This window comes from Folsomia candida, unplaced genomic scaffold, assembly GCF_002217175.1.
Source record: "Folsomia candida strain VU population unplaced genomic scaffold, ASM221717v1 Fcan01_Sc012, whole genome shotgun sequence".
NCBI classification, from domain to species: domain Eukaryota; kingdom Metazoa; phylum Arthropoda; class Collembola; order Entomobryomorpha; family Isotomidae; genus Folsomia; species Folsomia candida.
This window is the reverse complement of record NW_019091204.1, coordinates 1757330-1778676: the sequence shown is the minus strand read 5'-3', so window position 1 is coordinate 1778676 and position 21347 is coordinate 1757330. Positions and strand designations below refer to the sequence as shown.

Below are 21347 nucleotides of genomic sequence, written 5' to 3'. Positions count from 1 at the left end.
GAACGAGTGCATATAAGTGTAGTCGATTGTACGGCTACATTTGGTACATATCGTCGGCTTAGTGAATAATGCAGTCAAGTCCAAAACGCGTCAAAAAGAAATGCAGTCAAGTCCATAACGAATTTTGCTGGCTTTGACGCGTTTTGGACTTGACTGCATTACTCACTAAGCCGACGATATGTAATTGTGAATATTTTTACCCTGGATAACGATGATCAACAAAATATGTTACATTGTTACACCACAAGTCTTACTTTGAAATTTATTAATTAACCAAATAAGGTTAGAACTACGCTTGCAAGATATTCGTATTTATGAAAATTATCAATAATTTTCTTGACATTCTATCTTCCCGGTTTGAAACACGCCGACTTTCAAATCGTCTCACGACTAATAAACCATACCTTAAATGGTTATTCCTGTGATTTTCTAAATTTAGAATAGTGAACTTAAAAAATTATCTGCATAGGTTCACTTTGCTATTTGCATGTATAATTTCCTCCTAAACTTAAACAGACTTTCCCTTTGCAACTTTTAGTTTTTCCTGGAAAGCTCCCACCCAAAATAAGTACTTACAGGCTTACTGTTTCAGCTTTGTTTTGCACAATTTGGGTCAACATCTAACCCAAGTTTACTGATAAATTTCTCAGGTTATGTATGCATTTGTCAGACAAAAAGTATTTATCCATTAGACTAAAACACAGAAAAATAACTTTCAAACTAAAGTAAAACTAATTACAAATAAGTTTTCTTTAAACTTGTTCAACGCAGGAGTGAAACACATAAATTATTCATGAATGGCATGGGACAATTTAATACATAATTTCTGACATTGTCTTCTCCTCGAATTTCTGCACACATTAGTATTTTTTGCTATTTTCCATGCAACAATTCATACCTTACTTTCATTCCGAAACGAAAAGATTTCTAAATTTGAGTAAATTACTACAAATTTATTTCTTAAGCCTAGTATCCACTCAGGAGGGATTTTTCAAGTAAAAAACTTATGCAAAAATACGAGAAAATGAATGAAGTAAAATATGTTATATTTATAAACACTTTAATTTATTTATCTAATTATATTTATACTGGAGTTTCCAGCGAAATCGGACTAATTTTAATGAAGGCGAAAATTTATGCAACGCGAACACCCCATTTCGAGTGAGAAAATGAAAATTCCCACCTGAGTAGTAGGCTTTACTGATGAATACATAACAATTCAATGACAAAATTCAATACTTTATCCAAGGATGTGAAAATCAGGCCTCTATCTACGAAAAAGAAGGGACTCGCCAATTCCAGTTTAATCGGTCGAAGGGATTTACAAATTTTACGGAATGCACCAGCGCTCTTCCCGCTCCTGGAACGGCTCAATTTCTTCGTAAACGATACAGAAACCTCGTACAAATTTCCTACAATTGTACACTCCACGACGAGCAGGATTACCACGGCGATGACGAGGGTTGGACAGACGAGAAAACTGGGGAATGCGATACTCCCGGAGTGCCTATTAAAGAAAAAAAGAGTTGAGTGTGAGACCTTCTTTTCTCAAATTGTTCCACATCTAACTTTAAACCAGGGTCTCTGGATAGCTTATGCTTCATAATACATGCTAAAGCCACTTTTGAAATTGCCCTCGTGATGATTTTTTCTTATAGAAAATCGAAAAATAAGACATTTTTATTCTTTCATATTTTTCTAAAAAGTGACCGATTGACCTGATAAAAAAGATTGAAATTTTGCTATTTTACGTATACAGGCATGTAAAATAGCAAAATCGAGTGTTTTTTTAAAGATCACGGTCACTTTTTCAAAAAAATACGAAAGAACAAAAATGTCCTATTTTTCAATTTTCCACAAGAAAAAAATCACTTCGAGGCCAATTTCAAAAGTGGCTTTTGCATGTATTGCGAAGCATAGGCCGTCAAGAGACCCGCAGAAACCCTGCTTCCAGCGTAAATGATCTTTCCAATACTCAAATTATTTCCTTACCTTATACTTAAATAAAGCGATGACGTCAATATCATAAGAATATAACCGAGGTGACTCCCCATCCAGACGTTTTGCACCATCCCGTTCACCATCGTGTTTAAGACTTGTTGACACCTGTAGTACGAGATCAGCCGTGACCACGGTACCTGGCCGAGCGGGGTGTTTAATTCAAACTCGGTCAAATTAATCCGTCCGTTTCTTATTTTTTGCAAAATTTGTAAATCCCCAAACGTTTCTTTTGCATCCACAATCGTACCGTTACCATTTTTTGCAATTAATTGTCGGTCGGTCGGTGTAATCATGACCAACCAGACGTACGAGGACAACAAATAGATGAAAAGTGTCAAGATTATTGTGCTCAGGGGAGTGAGGACGTTTAACAAAAATAACATAAAAGTTAGCCATAACGGGAGAAATTTTAGCTCTATTTTTGGCTTGATTCCGAACAATGCTTCTAAAAAGCGGTACGTGGGTTCGATCTCTTCAAAAAGGAGGAGCCCGAAACCAGGCAACATTCCGGTAAACATGGACCAATTCCAGGCCACAGGGACGACTATGTGCCAAATTTTGTTGGCTTTTATAAGTTTGTGAGAGGTTGGAATGCAGTGAGCTAGGCGTCCTGCAAAAAAAACAATAAATTATTTACTGACGAGCTTTTTAGCCCGCATATGCGAGCAGCACTTTTATAAGCCCGTCGTCTCAACCTGCCTCGAGGGGTAGAGCGAGAACGAGTCATAGAAATCTCAGTGAGGGAGTCAAAAAAGCAGACACACAGAGTTGAACTGCCTACTCTTTGTATGATATTTACATAATGCACTCTAAAAATTCAAGGATATTACCAGGAGGTGACGATACATATGTGACTCCACTACCATGGTAATTTTTAGGGTAGGTCTATCCTATCCGGGAATATCCGATCCGTCGGATCGGATCGTATAATCATCGGATCGGATCGGAAAATCGTCGGATCGTATCGGAAAATCATAGGATCGGATCAGATAATCATCGGATCGGATCGGATAATCATCGGATCGGATCGGATAATCATCGGATCGGATCGGATAATCATCGGATCGTATTGGATAATCATCGGATCGTCTTGGATAATCATCGGATCGTATCGGAAAATCATAGGATCGGATTGTCCTTGAACAAAAATATCCGAGAACTATCAGATTGTATCGGATAAGACTTTTGATCCGATCGGATCAATCCGACGGATAATTCGGATATCCCATATACAATCGGATATGATATATTTTTTGTAAATTTTTACATACTCTGCAATACTGCGTCCAAATCCAGCATCCCATTGAACCAAGCAATCATCGCGTCCCTCTTAAAGATGAGAAGAAACGAGATAATTGTGCTGATCTGATTAATCCCAGAATGCAATATGTCGACCAGTAGAAACAAAATGTTTCGATTTGATCCCTTTGACGTTCTCAATTTTGGCAGAAGGAGCGAAATCTCGAGCAGAGTGTAAATTGCGAGAACCACGGCCCAAAAGTAGGCCCCAAATAGGCGCAATTTATCTGACCTTTGGAGCCGATTTTTCTTAAAATTCCAACCAATCGGGCTCGAGAAGAAGATTTCAGCGAAACGGATTCGCAACGCGAATAGTTTGATGGCAATGTTTGTGATCATGTTTAAGCAAAATTACGTATCTGTACCAGATTGTGAAACAAGTAAGCAAGATATTTGCGATGTATTTCGCAAAACTAAAAAATATTTGGCGAAGCCCAAACCTTTTTCTAGGTTTTGTCGGGAGATATGGCAGATTAATAAATAAGTTGTTTATAAAAAATAGCTTGACATTTAGTCCCACAAATTCATACGTTTTATGCTTAATATTGATTCTTAATTCTTTGAAGTTTAGGATTAGTCAGTCCACCGAATTTATGACAAATGAAATTAGCAACCTTTCGAAACATGGTTTGACTTTAACCTAAATATTTAAACTTGGTCGTGAACATTTATCGGTGGGACATACACCAATATTTTTTTCTCCAACTAATAATTATTCATATAAATATAAGAATGAATACATAAGTCCTTAGCCACGGATAAGATTACCTTGAAATTTAGTAAGTCAAAGATATCACGATATATTTAGATACCTAATTATTGAGGGTATTTATCAAAATTTACCTGAGGGAGTATCCATCCATTATATCAGTAAAATAGTGGGCGAGTGATTGAGATCCTCGTATGTGACGATCAATATGTAGGATGTGTGGTTCAAAACTCGGCCTTTTTCATGAGATCATAAATACACGGCCCCCAACAAATATTTACCCTAACAGAGGTCGACGCCGCCGATCTAACGCCTCCGCGCCGCCGAACGCTGGTAGTATTAGGCGTAGTAGTATTAGGTAGTATTATTATTAGGTAGGCGCCGCCGCCGCCAAAAAATGTGATCTCCTAGTCCTTCAACATTGCCGCGCCGCCGAAAAATCCCCGAAAATTGGCGCCGCAGCCGCCGAAAATTTGTCGGCGTCGACCTCTGTACCCTAATACCCCGACGCAACCACCCGGACGAGCAAAGTTTGCAATTTTTTCTTGAATTAGTTTTACAAGGTTAGGGATTGTTTGCGAAAAAAATGGCTAATTGCTATTTAGGTTTGAGGAGTTGCCTAATATATCTCCAAATACTTGCCCAAGTCGCTGAAAACGTTATTTAAACCGAACCTGGATATACATACGATTTAGGATTAGTTAGCTTAGGTAATCAGCTCATTATTGGCACGTGGAGGACGTAATAAATTATTTATATATCATAACCTCGATTTTAAATTTTCTTCATACATCTTCATCCATTGGAATTGTCAGCTTATTTGCTGACAAATATTTATCTCCCACTGCTACATAAACTATCCTGATGTCTGCTATACATATTTATTTGTATACCATTTTTTCTATACAACCATTAAAACACTAAGGATAAAGCTAATTATGTCGTAACAAATTCTGAACAGTATGGATTCAGATTTAGCTACTTTACATATGCCATAATTTTCATAGACCAGAAATGGAGCACTCTATAACTTTACCCTGCGGCACTCACTATCACTCTTTTATGATACTTTTACGTCGTTCTAATTCTAAATAGAGCTAAGTGCAGTGAATGCTTAATTTAAAATAAAGCTAAGTGCAGTCAGTTCGTAATTTAAAAAAAAGCTAACTGCACAATAAACACTATAGTTAAAACAAGTGGAGTTATTTTTTTTACTTAAGAACTCACTGCACTTAGCTTTATTTTAAATTAAGCATTCACTGCACTTAGCTCTATTTAGAATTAGAAGGATGTTTAAGACTTTGTACTTCACCGAATACATCACCGTTCATACTTTAATGTTTTGGCTGAAACCGAAGGCATGCAAGGGAACCGCGTCAGTTTTGGGTGGGAAAGTAATAAAATAAGCCTAAAGTCAGGCACCTGTTTCTCAGTTTTAAGCCCTTCTTGACCTTTCCTTTTGTTTGACATGCCGCTAAAATTCGTGACTAGTCGGTTCTTTTTGGCTCGTCGTATAAATATTTTTGACAATTTCCTTCGTGAATTTTTTTTCTGGATGGAAAGTTTCGAGTAAAAGCATTAACTTATTTCTATTCATAAGGCCAAATGATAGTGTTATATTTTTGACCGTCTCACTCAACCAGTGTTGTGTAAAAGTCGGATCTCTTTGTGCTAACAATGCGATGGTGTGAAGTGCAGCTCTCCGATTTGGCTGAAATTTTTGAATTATATAGTCCAAGTCAATAAAACAAACGTTTCTTCAGCCATTTCTTACGATGGTTGGAATTTGTCGAAATATTTGAAGTCAAAGTTGAAAAACGGGCGATTCTTACCAAGCGGAAGAAGCAAATTTCCATTCCTTTCAATGGGAAAAATCGCCCGTTTTTTAACTTTGACCTCAAATATTTTGACAAATCCCAACCATCGTAAAAAATGGCTGAAGAAACGTTTGTTTCATTGACTTGGACTACATAATCCAAAAATTTGAACCAATTCGAAGAGTTGCACTTCACACCATCGCATTGTAAGATAAAACTCGAAGGGTCCATTCCGCAGGGACCTTTGCTCAGAAAGGTCCTTTCCTACTACGAGTTAAGGCATAGAGCACACTGGTTTGCTGCACTGTGCTTACAAGGGACACTATTGACATGGGTGGAGCGTCCAGGGTACCCACTATGTTTTTTAGAATCTACTATGACCCTAGATGAAGGATCCATTCATATTTCCGTGCAAAACTCATATTTGGCGCTGTGGCGTGGCGCCACATTCTCCAAATTTGAATGTTTTGAATTTTATGTTTTCAGCAATCATAACTATGTTATGATTCTAACCAATAAGAGAGGCCTGCCCGCCATTACAATTGAAATAGCCGCTCCTTTTAAAAGTCATTGTCCTTTAAATTTAATTTAAGAATTTACTTTGGAATTATTAAAATTTGTTGAACCCTACGTATGATAGAGGCTTGTAAATAATTTTGATTAAATTAATAAAGGAAAGTTAAAGTTATGATTTAAACAAACAAAGGTCTGGATTTATTTGAAGACTGATAATTACTAATTGATTTACAAGCATGATGCATCTCCTCATGGATTAAGGTGGTAGTTTGTACACTCTTAGCAACTTGGTAACAAAAACCAGAATTTCGTTGACACCAAGCGTCGGTGACAACTTCAATTCTAAAAGTGGTGTCAAATTGCACGATAATTTTTGCAAACTTATTGTTTTGGCTAACCCTTCCAAGTTGGAAGTTCCCAAGATCTAGCAGAATATACAGAAAAAAAGTAATGTTAAAATTACACATGACATTTCCATCAATTTTTTATGGAATTTTATCGTTTTAATCCTGTCAATTTGATACAAGAAAAATATTGATTGCTAAGATAATTTGATTTCGGGAGATACTTTACCTAGATAAATTTCGAAGCCTCAAATTGCATATATTTTTTTGTGGGGTGTAGTTATAAATATGTGCATGGAGTTTCGTATATTTTTTGTACAGAGGGTGGTAGTCAATAATGATGCACTCCCGTTGCACACTTTTTTTTTACCACAGACCAGACCAGATTGTATCAGTTGATTGCATGCAATTATCTTAAATACCGTTTATGTATCTATTTATCTACATATCGTCGCTCTTCATGCAAAATTTGTCGGATCAAAAACAAAACTTGTCGGATAAATTTTGAGGAGAAGTGAGACTTGATAAGTGTAACGTGGTATCACATTTTTCCGGGATTTTCATCCGACAACTTATATTTCCAACTGGTTTTGAAGGCGACAACTTTTGCACGAGCAGCCACAAAATGTAGACTTTGTCGACTATTGTGACCAGGATTAGATATAAGTTTGGTTTCAGTTTCTTTATACTCCTTAACAATCATAACTACTTAACAATCATCTAGTAGGGAATTTATTCCACAGTGGAATTATTTTTGTATGTATAAGCGACGACTTGTGTAAAGGACCTCGTATGTACATATATACATGTACGATGGTTACGGTAATACATGTATTATTACCGTAACTATCGTTAGCTGCAAACTACCGGGAGGTGCGGTAATTCGCTCTCATGAAAACTAAACGGGTAGACAAATGCTACTGCATTTTCTTAGATATATAATCACATATGTACATATCTAGCACAATAGGTACACATGTATAACCAAAACCTGTACATAGAACCCTACACGAACAGTATGAAATTATACATAGATACGCCCGGTAATTGAAAACAACCTACTTTGCTGTGACTTTACTATTCTCCGTAAATATGTATAATCTACATATTTAGATACTTACGTCCCAGTTTGATGTGCCATTTATGTATGTAACCATTCTATTTATTCTGCTATACGGGCCTGGATTTTATAAACTGATAAGAACCCAACCTCCAATTTGACTCACACAGTAGAATATAACAATTTGTCCACTTTTTTTCTCTTCCGCAGGAAGTAAAATTCAAGCTATTATGTTCTCTTATTTAATTCGAATGGGCCGCGCCTACACACAAATTTCAGTGCAGGCACGCATCCTGCAATTTTATTTGCGAAAAATCCTTCATTCTGTAGGGAAAGTAATGCAAAGTTGGCTCGCGGCTTAAACAAATAAAGGGCAAAATGTATTCGGAACATTTTTACAAAATATTTCACCTCGAATTCATCCTCGCTTCGGGGATAGGCGTTTGTAGTTTCCGGTTCAACCGGAAAACCCAACTGTTCTACACGACCCCCGTTTTGAAGAGGAGATGTCTCTTCAGTTTGGGATTTATCGGGTTCCACATTATTTTCCATTCGTGGGCAACGCTACGGATTGTGATGTCCGGAGGGGATTCCGACTCTCACTTTTACATCAGCTATATCTACGCGATCGTGTCATTGTTGGACCGCACATTTGATGATGACATTTTGCACGTGATTAATCAGCTTTTGCGGTATATCGTCGGCTTCTACGGTAATTAGAGAAAATGCTGCACGCTCCTAAAAATAATGTTACCCTTTTGAAAAGTAAAGGCAATCTGAATTCAATATCGGGTAAAGCATACCAAGTCCAGAGTATCCTTTAGTCTTTATTAACTTAAGATTATCCAGGATTTATGACATATGTCACGAAACACTTAAAAATAATCTTGCCATTTGGAGAAGTTAATCGGAACTAAATATGTAAACTACTTAAAATAAACTCAACGCTGGAAAATCTTCCAACATTTCCCAAGTGTTCCGCCCCCAGTTAGCCAAGTGTTCCGCCAATTTTTCTTAGTTTTTTTAATACATCAATTTAAAAAAATAGTTTTTGCCTTTATTAAGTTTCTGAATGTTTTGAATTATTTTGCTTGGTGTATAACAGATAAAACAATTCTAAGCTAAATATATTCAAGACATGGTTGCAATGACGTCCCTGAATATTTAGAGTTTTCTTGGTCAGGTCAATGATTTTTTGTATATTATTGTAAAAAAGTATTAAGTAATAATTGTTAAAGCTACTGCATTCTCCTTAATGGTGTGATGATTTTAGTTAAGCTGTGTACATATCGTGGCTGTTGTCTTCACTGTCACTATCGCTGTTATTTTTCTCTTCATCCTCATCATAAGGAGACAAAGTAGAAGCGTCATAATTGTATGAAAGGTTCTCTTCACTTTCAGAGGAATAGGAGTTTTCTTCGTTTTCTAATTCACTATCCGATTCTGAGAATTCTAACTCATCATTTGATGAAATTATCTCATCCACATGTTCAGCCATACAATTCGAGTCAATCAAATCACGTGCTCCTTCCGTCACACATAATGAGTCTTCCTCACATTCATTAATTTGGGGAGTTTCAGATGATTCCGGGGCAAATGGGTTTTCTTGAATTTGTTCGTTTTCAGTTTCAGCAGGATCTTCAAATGAAACTCGGGGCAGGAAAAATATCTTCGTAATTACGGTCCACCGCTTTTGAAACAAAATAATTTCCAATGTGGGGTATAGGAAATTATCAGTTAGTAACCGGCTAACTTTGGCCCCCAAATTCGGCCAACCATCCAACCAGCCGCTAACCTTCTAAACATGGTGAAGGATAATTTTTTTGGGGGAAAATTTAAATCATGAAACATATGAAATATCGCATAGACAAATTAGTTAATACAAAATTCTAGAAATTTTACCCCGTTTCAAATAAAACCCGTGTTCATAAAGAGGAAATTTTAAATTTTCCTACGTCGCTCTCACTAATTAATGCAGTCATATTCCAAAATGTAAGAAATACTTAAGTCAATAAACCTTTAATGTTTTTGAAATATTTGACAAATCATGTTCACAACTTGTTATGACCCATTCCATAAATTTGACTGTAATTGGAACGTTTATATGCATAATTTTTTGCTAGTCATCGATTAAGTATCCAGTTATGCTCGTTTATTAAGTAGCTTCAGCTACTTTATGTGAAGACTTTGTCTGTCTGTCTGTCTGTCTGTCTGTCTGTCTGTCCGTCTGTCTGTCAGCAGGATATCAGGAGAACGGATCGAGATAATCGAAATCGGTTTTCGCCATCATACATAGGACCCCAGGGGGAGGATCCTATCAACTTTTGGGGGCAACCGGACCACACCCCCTTTGGCGACAGGGGGTGTGGTCGGGGCAAAATGAGATTTTTAGTGCAATTTAATCTATGGGTAAAATTAGGTGAAATTGAGTGAAATTAAATGAAATTAAGTGCTGACAAACATAAAATTGAAAGATCTGATTTAAATATTTATTTAAAGTACACACTTAAAAATGGGGTTACGATTATAACCAAAAAGTAAACGTACGTGACTCTATCGCTGTGGTTATGAATTTGTCACCAACTGGTTATAAATTTATTAGCTCTAGTGACAATTTAATACCAAGTCGGTGAAACTTCATTATTAGTCGGGGACAATTGTAACCACTCGATGACAAATTTATAACCAGGGCGGTAGCGTCATATTCGTTTACTTTTTGGTTACAATCGTAACCCCATTTCTAAGAGTGTAAATGATTAAATTAAATTTTGATTAAATTTTGCCACGGGTGATTTTAGTTTTTCTCTCAGCAATTTCTATTATCGATCTCCACCCCGTCGTTCCCACCCGCGCAGCCGAACAACCCACTCAACTTGCAACGACAGTAACCTAGAGTGTGTCCTTTACATCTTTTCCAACAGCAAGAAGGAAATGGGTTTCGTCTTGCGCAATTTGTTCCCACTCTGACCACAGTGCCTTCACTGGTGGGTTCTGAGCAGTCCTTGTTTGTCGTGCACTGAAATTATTAATTGGGTACTTAATTGTTTACTTACAAGGGACACTCACGACCTGTCGTTTGAGTCCAGGGTACCCACTATGTTTTTTAGAATCTACTAGGATCCCAGATGAAGGATTCATTCATATTTCCGTGACAAATCCCTGGATTTTTTCCCGAAATTCAAATCTTACCATATAACTTGAAATTAGTCAATTTTGGTGGAAAAAAAGGTACATGGCTATAAAAAGTACCTGGCCTGAGCATATTTGAGTAAGAATTATAGGACTCGACAAAGACATATCCAACGAGTATTTCAAAAGTGAAATTAAACTATTTTATTATGTTCACCTTATAAAAAGAAAAAAAATTGCAAAATATTTTAGGCGCCAAAATTTTCCCTGGGGAGTTATGAGACTTTTGGGATTTTAAAGTGATGGCATAGGGAACAACTTATTTCAGGAACGGGTTGATGGAATTGCACAAAATTTTTCTCCTACACTCTTTGGATCAATACCTTGGTGCGTTCTTCGAATTGAGTCGAAATTCCAACTTTAAAGCCAAAAATTTTAATTTCGAAAAATTGGTTTTTAGTTGTGACGCAAAAAGTATGGCGAAATGTTCGTCGATTGGATTTACCCCAATTTTTGATATGTTGCAGATCTTTGGTAGTAGATTAATAGTTCTATTACCCTAAACGTCGAAATCGACATGCGTGACCTTTTTCCGGGGGTCGAAAGGTCGCGATGTCAAAGGTCGCCGACCTCAATAAATGGGATATCGTTGGAAAGGTCTTGACGAGAGGATTCTATATACTTTGTGGGGTCTGGGATGACCCTATGCAAGTCTAGAGGGCAAAGAACGAAAATATGCAGTTGTCCAGAATTTAACATAGCAGTGGATAGGGAGCTAACACGGAAGCCCGAATGGGAAAAACTCAAAAATATTCTCTTGGCTCTAGCTTTGCAGGGGGTGGTCCCAGACCCCACAAAGTATAAAGTTTCGGAATCCTCTCGTCAAACTTACGTTCGTCAGTATTATTTGGCCTAAATTGTGAACCATTATTCACAAACTACAATTGGACATGGGATTTGGCAATTTAAAAATTTCAAGCTCAAATATACGAACTACCTTCAAAAAGCCTTTCATTCAGCCTTAAATTCATCGACTAAAATTCGAAATCACTTCTAACGTGTTAGTATTTTTTGGCATAACTGATTTCAGATTCCATAATTATACCGAAAATAAAGTGTTCTTGTTGCCTCAAGTTAAAATCTGACATCGAAGTTAGAAAATTTTAAGTTCCATCTTGTATTAAAAATTTTGCTTACGAATTAAATACAAAATTTAGATCAATGTGCGAAAAATATGGCTATCAATATTGTTTCAAATTTAAATTTTCGAGTTCAGGATCAATTTCGACTGGTTATGCTCATCGAAACTTTTTCTTACCAATCATATAACCGAAAATTATATAAAACTACTATTAAAATTGTAAATTATAAGCAATTTCACTTCTGATTGACAAATTGAAAAATCCCGAAATCCCGGGATTTCAGTTCTTCAAATCCCGGGATTTCGGGATCCCGTTTCCCGGGAATTCCCGGGAATAAAATCCCGAAAAATCCCGGGACTGGAACCCCTACTAAAAATATTGTGTATTATGTATACATCCTTGTCAATAAGTTACCTGTACTCGTATAATTTTACGACTTACTGATCTTGGGCCTCCTATCTCCACCGAAACGTTTGCCAGAGAAGTGATGGGTGCACAGCTCCACAAGATTGAGCCAAAAGTAAACAAGGCGACATGGAACCAACGCCTACATATATATGTATGTAAATAGATAATTCAAAAATAAATGTATTAATATTAAAAAATCTGGGAAAATTTGTTTCTGATGGGCAACAGACTAATTATTGTTTAAATTAATGAAGAGAATAGGGAGGAATATTCATTTTTGGATACGACCGAAACCAGGAATGTGTCAGATCAGTCTGATTTAACCTTGTAAAACGAAGATGTTCTTGTAAATAAAAAGAATAAATAGTTGCACGGATGGGATAGTAGAATTTAGTGGCTGGTATATAAATTAATATAGCTCACTATGCTGTATCGAGCTACAATAATTTACGAGTTCAAAAATTAAGTTATGTATGCCTGTTTACATTATCAGAAACCGTAAATTTCTTGTTTTTCTTCTCATAATATTTCCCAATTTCTTTGATCTTGTGTATTATAATAAATAGTTCTTACATGATGTTAAGTCTCTAGATTAAATTTTTGCAGGGAAGACAGGACAAATTAGAATATTCGTTCGTTGCTATCTTGTCATCCACTGATTAAATTCAAATTTCGTCACGGAGTATTTATGGAGTGACCTTTTACCCTTCCAAAATAAGCAAAATTTGTCATCCGACCCAGGAATGTTTTGTAATTTTATTCTGAAGTTCAGATTCATGCATCACCTTACACAACTTGTTTACAAATATTTACCAGCAAGCAGCGACAGATGAGGAGTTGGACCCTGCCCTTGTCCACCCATGGTATGGATGGACAACTTGAAAAGTATGTATAGCATAAATATTATTCTGGCAGCTTCTCACGCCATTCATTACATCTGATCTATTTATTCCTTTACTGCAAGATGTTTAATTTGCAGAAGATAAATATGCAAATCAATACTATTTTAGAGCCAAGTATCCTCGGCTAGTAAAACCAGTTGAGTTGTGGGATTATTGCCAAATCGTGAACTTTGAGCACAATAAAGATTATGTTGTCTTAGGCAAACTACAAGATTTGGTAGCTTTTGAGATAACAAATTGCAGGCATGGGCAAAATAAAGTATTATGAAAACACATGTATTTGAAATACGAAATACGTATTTTGTATTTTGCATTTAATACAATCATTTCCAAAAGTATTTTAAAATACAAATGTATGTATTTTGAAGACTTTAATCTATTTTCATTTTGTATTTTGTATCTTCAAGTTCTCGGGAGGTATTTTCGAGTAAAAATACAAAATGCGTTGTTAAAATACTTTTCAATTTTTCTTCAGTGTTTCTTATAGAAAAGTGAATATATTTACTGGGTTAAAAAATATCTACATATGTATATTATAAATAATTCCGAAAAGTCCGTCCCCTTAAATTTTCCCTGACATCCCAGAATTAGCAACATAAATAATTTCCTTAGCAACGTCAACAAAATCCTTAGCAGCATAAAAAAATTCCTTTGCAATGTCAAAAAAATTCGAAGCATTGGCCAAATTGTGTCCTAAAATAATTTTTGAAATAAATTGATGACCTTTTTTTAAATATGTATGTAATTCTCGCCCTAACTTTTGAATTATTTCCAGTGATATTAAACCATACGTATTTAGACGATTTCTAGAAAACAATTTTAAATTTGCAAAAATGTGTACATTCTGGCTCAGATCTCATTGTATGTATATATCTATCTTAATAAATACTGACGTGAATGGTTAAGTATGTAGATACGTGTCTCACTTTTATTTCCATGCACGCTGTGTTGTGGGAACAAAGTAAAAAATACCGGCCACGTTCTATGCATAACTGCAATGCAAAACTTGATTTAAAGGAATATTCACGAATTACAAAAGCCCGTATCGCACATGAAAATTGTATGTCATGTAATTATTTTAACCCACAATTTGTTAACACTTAATAATTTACATACGTGCATGCTCCCCACGCCTCGATACTGGATAAATTAGCATGTTAGGTATTACGACGAGTTCGCACACATGTGTTGTTTTATGTTATTGGACTGTGCAAAAAGCATGTCATTAATTTAAGGTTTGGAAAAGCTTGAGGTATCCTATCTTTCCCACATTAATTACAAAATGGAGAATATACGTTAGAGGAGGGGTCCAAATTCTCGAAAAATCAATCACATCCTTTATGTTCTATACCTTTTATTATTTATCACACGCTATTTTTCCACGTATTTAATAAATTCAAGGTGAGCACACCACGAATACAATTGCTACGATCTCCTCCATTTTAAATTCAGTGCGAATTTGTTTTTTTTCTATTTTAATTTTGTACGGTTAAAGGTCACAATGTAGCTGACCTGGAGAAACGTAGCGTTTTCGCAAGTGCTTAAGGTACATGTAATATTGAGAAAACGAGATAATTCATTCCTTGTAAATTTAACAGTGTTAATTCTGTGTATTTGGTACAGATCTATGATTAGCAGAAGCGGCTCTTGGCAAAGTTGCATTATACATCAAACAAACCGTCTGCGTTTTCACGTGCTGCTTTTGGAGGGAGCGAACGGCGATGATGTGGATATTTTAAGAAAGGCGCCCCATTAAAATCAAATAAATATGTACATATGTACATATATATTGTAATATTAATTTAATCTTCCATATTAACTTATACAATGACGTCATAAAAATGTTAAATGTGTAATGTTTATTACATATCAATAATTTTAAACCAGAAATATTACAGTGTACATAGAATAAAAATTATTTGTACAATGTCTAGATATCCACGTTCTTATTTAGCATATCGCACAACCTTGCCGAACAAGGACGCTTTGTCACGTCCACATTTAACAATTTATCAATAATTTTTACCAAAGTCGTAAATCTCCCTCTGCAACACTTATTCAAATAGTTCCGTCGTTCCACCCCACTCAATCCCCTTAATTTCCCAAAAACCACGAATCTCTCAAAGCTCTTCCTCTCCTCGTGCACCACCTCCACGCCAATTAATCCCAAACTGTAGCAATCCGTGTTAACCTTGTACTCCAATTTGTTCCTCATTTCCGGACTCTGGTATAAATATGTTCCTGCCACCTCAGCATTTCCGGTCTCCTTGGACACCACAGCTAACCCAAAATCACCAATTTTCCACTTTAAACTACCCGTCGGTTCGATCTTGCAAAATATATTTCCCGGCTTAAGGTCCCGATGGATGAAGAATTTTTCATGCACGTAGCGCAACCCGGCCGCGACTTGGCGCAGGATGCTGACCTCATCTCCCGGTTGGGACCATTTTTCCAAATAAGTTTTTAAATTGGTGTGACACAACTCCATTTTTATGAAGATAAGCGGTGAATCCTGCGTCGATGAGGCGGAGGCAGTGGCGATAAGTCGGCGGATAAAGCGCTCTAATCGGGGCTTATTTAAGACTAATTGGGAACTATTTTCGGCCTCCGCCCAACACCCGTAGGACCGAACGACATGGTCACAAGTTAGTTGGTCCATGATTTCTATCTCGTTAAGAAGCGTGGTGACATATTTTTTCAGGTAAATGGACCTCTCACTGGGGAAAGGTGAGGATGATGTGGAGTTGGTATGGCTTTCTGATAATACGAGGGATAGTGTGAAGTGTAACACTCTGATTTGAAAGAAATTTTAGAATTATGTATGTGGTCCAGGTTAATAAAATCAACGTTTCTTGAGGCAGTTTGTTTGAATTTGTAGAAATATTCGAGGTCAAAGTTGAAAAATGGGTGATTTATGAAAAGCGGAGGAAGCACACCCTAACTCCAGTTCAGTTCATACCTGTTCACTTTCATTCATTTGAGTTGAGTATGATGGTGAGTGATAGTGAGTTAAGATGAACTTCCTATTATTTGAATGAAAGATTCCGTCATTACAGATGAATGACTGTGAACGAAAGTATTTTTCACTCCATTCATTTTTTACCCCATGCTTAAAACATGGGGCGGCGTAAGAAATGAAGTAAGATGACGTGAAGTGAAATGAATTTGAATGTGAATGAAAATCTTTCGTCAGGTATTGACTTTTGAATGAAAATTAAATTTTTGAACGGGTTTGGTTAAAATGTAAGTAGGAAAATCACTCGTTTTTCAACTTTGACCTCGAATGTTTGGCCAAATTCCAACCATCGCCCAAACTGCCTCAAGAAACGTTGACTGGACCACATAAGTTTAAAATTTCAACCAAATCGGAGCTTTACACTTCACACCATCGCATTCTGAGAGCGTTTTGATTATATCCACACATTTGATGGCGTATTCCGTATGGGAAATGGCGGCCAGATCTTCGGCTCGATATACGGCCCCGTACGATCCTTTTCCCAGGATGGAGTAACATACCAGTGAAGAATCAGATCTCCAAGGGGATGGCAATGGTAAAATATTTTGTAATGGGGGGAGAAGTACGCTTGCCAAGTCGCTAGGGATGAAGGGACTTAGCTGGATGTCTTCTGTATTTAAATAGAAATTTACTAAATTTGTTTACTATTTATGTACATCTTTTGTAGTTTTATAAAAGGAAAATAAATTTCGCTGAAAGGTTATGGGGTGCAGGGGTGTATGTAAGTTACTTTGTGTTCAATTTTATGGCACGGTTTTAACCGGCGGAAGTACTATGGAATTGTACTGCTTCGGTAATAGTTTATCACAGAAGGGTGACAGAGGCTAAACCCTGCTCCGCTTTAATTTCTCAATGCCCTATTTGTAATAACAAAAAATTTACTCTCGCCCGAGGAAATTTGTTACCGTAAGCCGAAGACTTGTTTCTATGGTGTGGCCACGCGGTAAAATTGAATACATAAAAAGATAGTACCTGCGCCGGTAGAAATGGCGTGCAAAAATAATTGCACACTATCGAAAAGGGACCTTTTGACTTTAAAAATATTTGCAAATCATCGTCTCCTTACCTAATAGTCGAATAGTAGTAGAACGCCGTATATTTTTCATCTTTTTAACCCCAATTGCTCCCAGAATTGTCAACATTATCATGCCAGCGATAAGAATTGGAATATATTTGGTCGGTAGTGACAAGGGCAACTCTTCAGATACGGTTTGATTCCTGACTACCCGGCTGGTGGCACGGGTCATCGCCAAATTCGCACTTTTTGACAAGGGATACTTCACCCTTCCGCAGTACGGGGTAAAATCGTCTTCAGGAGTGGACGTCATCATGACCCCGCTTAATCCCGCATTCATGGCGAAGTCGACGGTAGCCATGACACTTTTCGGGGTTGGCGTGAGTACCCCCACTGTCCCGTTGGTGAGTATGGCCATCCCAGCTTTGGAGTCCCATAATAACTCCATACCGTTATTCTCAACTATTTGGCAAAGCTGGTGAAAATTCGGGAATAAAGTTAGTTCCTAATTTTGCACAACGGATGAAAAGGGCGATGCATAAAAGATGTGACTAATAAATATGTGGAAGTGCACAGATTGTGGTTGGCGTACAATATTTTCAAAAATTTAAAAATGCAGGTCTCTTGGTTCAATAGTTATCGGACCAACGGGCAGACAGACAGACGGACGGGCCGATATAACGATCTTATAAAGGGCTTTCACCCCTTAATATGTAGTCCCTATGAGGTATAATCCTTGATGGTGTGGTGGGCTGAATTCCCTAAAAAAGTCCTTTATGCAAAGCCCTAAGTTTTGCACTAAATACAATGACCACCAACTTCGTTATAATCCCAAAAATCGTTTTCGAATTTCCTTGTCACTCCTCCGTCCAGGGTGGAGAACTCGCCCATAAATCCAAACATGTAAACCTGCAGGACAAAATTGCTCTTGCCACCGGCACGAATCCCCTTCCCGTCTAAGTAATTGGCCGGAGTGAAAAAGAAACTGGTCATGGTGTCATAATTTCGTCCGAAAGGATTGACCATGACGAGGTCGAACATTTCATGGATATCGGATATTTTCCCGTCCTGCATTACTAGATCGCTCGTCAAGATAAGATTCTCCTGAGCGAAGTCTGTTTTCAGAGCCTGTGGAATATTAGGGTTAAAATAAACACAAAAATATGTATCTGTAAATAGAGCAAAATACAGGGTGGTTTAAATGTTACGCTACAATTGCAAATTTTTCAATGGGGACGACCCCTAAATCTCCATTAGTTACACGATGTTTAATTGAGATTTTTTATAATTATTATTAAAACTGATAGAACACTGATGAGATGACAAAATTCTAAAAATGTTGAATTTCAGAGACACAATTTCGGTAGATAATGGAAACTTACAAATTTTTTCCATCGAAAAATTATCCATTGTAGCGTCACATTTTAACCACCCTGTGAATAATATTAAAATTCAATAACAGAATAAAACTGCATAAAAATTAAAATTGTACACTCTTAAAAGTAAGTTCACCCTTTTGAAGAGTAAATGCACTCTAACTTTTGTAGATGTAAAAAATTGAAAGGTAAAAACGTCTTAACCTTCACCAATGCTCGGTATTGAGCTTTGGAAGGGGTGTGATCCTCCCCACTAAAAGCTTGGTTGAGGTGCACCCCTTGAAAGCCGTTGTCTCTAAAAAATATTAGTTAAACGAGAATTAAAGATCTCATAAACATAGTTTGCAATAAATTGGTCCATGGTCCAACAATGGTCCATTTAGGAGGTATGCTCATAAATAAAATACCCTAAATCATAACTTTCTATTAAATTTCATAGCGACAAATATTTAAAATCACAAACTTTGCTAACAAACTAACAATCAGTCGCAAAACCCCGGGTTTTTTCTTACCCTGGACTTACCCTTACCTCAATATGTTTTTAACCCGGTCAACGAAAGACGTCTTGTTTTGGACGTATTGGGCCGGATCTGAGGGCCACACGGTCACGTCGAGGAGAAAGTTGGTGGAGGGATATTTTTCACGGAGGTGCTTCACCATGGGGAGCGCATCTGGGAAATTTATATGAAGATGGTTTAAAAAGCGCGCCCAAAAACGGAAGAGTTAAAATTTTTTAGACGAGAAGATTCAGAAGCAAATTTTTCAAAGTAGGTATTACGATTTTGGATGCTCTATAGTTGCATATTTAGGTAATATATAAATCCTACATATTTACCTAGCGACTGTGCAGAAAGAATGTGATAGATTAACGGTGGGGTAGGGTCGAGGCATCCTATCCTTGCCATGTTAATTATTACATGGGGCATATAGTAAAAATTCGACGGACCGACACATGCATACCATACCTGTTCAAAAAACTTTTTTCATTCAAAGTTCAGTCATCCCGATTTCTGACTGAAGATTTTCATTCACACTCATTCATTTTCTTTCAAGCTCATTTCATTTCACGTCATCTGACTTCATTCCTTACTTAGCCCAATGTATTAAGCGGAGGGTGAAAAATTAAAGAAGCGAGAAATCCGTTCATTCACAGATCACAGTCACTAATCTGAAATGACTGAATCTTTCACTCATTTTCATTCAAATCAGAGGACATTCATTTTCATTCACTATCATTCTCTGTCGTAATCACTAACATGAATGAAAGTGAACAGGTATGATGCATAGATGAAGGGTTCCCACTTTGCGAATAACATGCTGACTTGACTCATATATAAGAAAAATGCTTACGGAACTCGTTGCTTTCATAGATAAGGAGATCGTGAGAAATGTGGATTCTGGTACAGATCACGTGGGTGCACAGACTCCCATCAAAATTTTCGCTCGGAACGAAGGTACTGCCAGACACGCCAGGTCTTGGTGGGCTGTAGCGTGAAACGAGGTGGAATAAACAGACAACAATTCCCGAGTGGTTGGAAATTGCTGTTAAAATTATACAAATTATTGAAAAAACTGTTATAAATCAAATATGCAATTACACTCCAAATAATTTGGAGACAAATCGTCACCCGACAGAAGTACTATAGAGCGTGCTCTATGTTTGGGTAATGAATCATTACTAATGATTAACCAGACGTTTTGTCACCAAAGGGAAATAAGTCAAAAATTCATGCACCAAACACACACTTAAATTATTATCGATCGGAGTACATGTGTGAATCTACCGGCTCTGGTATTGACTTGGTAAGAATTTCCTACCGAAGTGGTGCTAAATTGTTCCTGAGTGGTAAATTTTTCATTACCACAACATTACTGAACGGTAATTCCCGTTAATACCGGTGCCGGTAGAGTCACATACATATGTACGTACTCCGGTCAGTAATGATTTATGTAATACCAGTTTTCTAAGAGTGTATAAACAGAAATATAATATGTACAGGCTCACAAATATTCTCCGCCTCGAGAGGAAGATCGAATATTTCCTTGTCCACCTTTTCAATCCATGCTGGAAGGTCGGCCATCCAACCTTTCGTGTCGCGAAAGGTATTAATTATTAACGCACAGATTAATATTATCTCGGGTTTGGAAATTTTGAAAATCATTTTTTCAACAGGAAATATTTACTTGAGCCAAGTTTACTCAGTACATACGTGAAAAGGCGATTATATTTAGGCTAGGCATGAGGTCATATATACTTTGTAAACCGGATGTATCGTGTGGTTTCCTCGGAGAGATAAATAAGTAAAGTTTCCACAATATTATTAATGTATTATTATAGCTATATCTCTGCTTGTACATACATACACACCTAGAAATATGGTATTGAAATAAGAGCAACCGGTATTCATATATGATTCTACCAAAGTGATAATAAGTAATGGATGGTAAGTAATGGTAATGGTAAAGTAATAAGTTCGATATTAAAGCTTTGCACTATCGGTAATAAATTTTTACATTCGCCAAAATTTCCGAACAGCTACATATGTATACATAGATATGTAGCTGTTCGGAAATTTTTATTTTCATTCATCTCGATTTCTGACTGAAGATTTT

General features: G+C 36.8%; 2 protein-coding genes and 2 long non-coding RNA genes across 4 annotated transcripts; 1 reads left to right on the top strand and 3 right to left on the bottom strand.

The window, feature by feature from the left end:
- Positions 1-248: 248 nt before the first annotated feature.
- On the bottom strand, positions 249-5114 carry LOC118437114. The gene is made up of 3 exons (XM_035855909.1): positions 3273-5114; positions 1993-2611; positions 249-1507 (listed from the first exon to the last, which is right to left on the bottom strand). Exons 1-3 carry the CDS (start codon positions 3637-3639, stop codon positions 1198-1200), a joined length of 1296 nt encoding a protein of 431 aa, XP_035711802.1. The 5' UTR covers positions 3640-5114; the 3' UTR covers positions 249-1197.
- A 5292-nt stretch (positions 5115-10406) lies between these two features.
- Positions 10407-13178, bottom strand: LOC110855395. The gene is made up of 3 exons (XR_002548456.2): positions 12999-13178; positions 12459-12564; positions 10407-10762 (listed from the first exon to the last, which is right to left on the bottom strand). It is a non-coding gene; the product is annotated as an uncharacterized LOC110855395 (long non-coding RNA).
- Positions 13179-14727: 1549 nt separating this feature from the next.
- LOC118437213 lies at positions 14728-15257 on the top strand. Its single transcript, XR_004835945.1, has 2 exons — positions 14728-14873; positions 14951-15257. It is a non-coding gene; the product is annotated as an uncharacterized LOC118437213 (long non-coding RNA).
- LOC110855496 lies at positions 15190-21256 on the bottom strand. The gene is made up of 8 exons (XM_022103902.2): positions 20740-21256; positions 20085-20276; positions 19264-19405; positions 18939-19029; positions 18178-18486; positions 17410-17833; positions 16714-16953; positions 15190-16084 (listed from the first exon to the last, which is right to left on the bottom strand). The coding sequence occupies exons 1-8, from the start codon at positions 20894-20896 to the stop codon at positions 15258-15260; spliced, it is 2382 nt and encodes a 793-aa protein (XP_021959594.2). The 5' UTR covers positions 20897-21256; the 3' UTR covers positions 15190-15257.
- Positions 21257-21347: the final 91 nt, after the last annotated feature.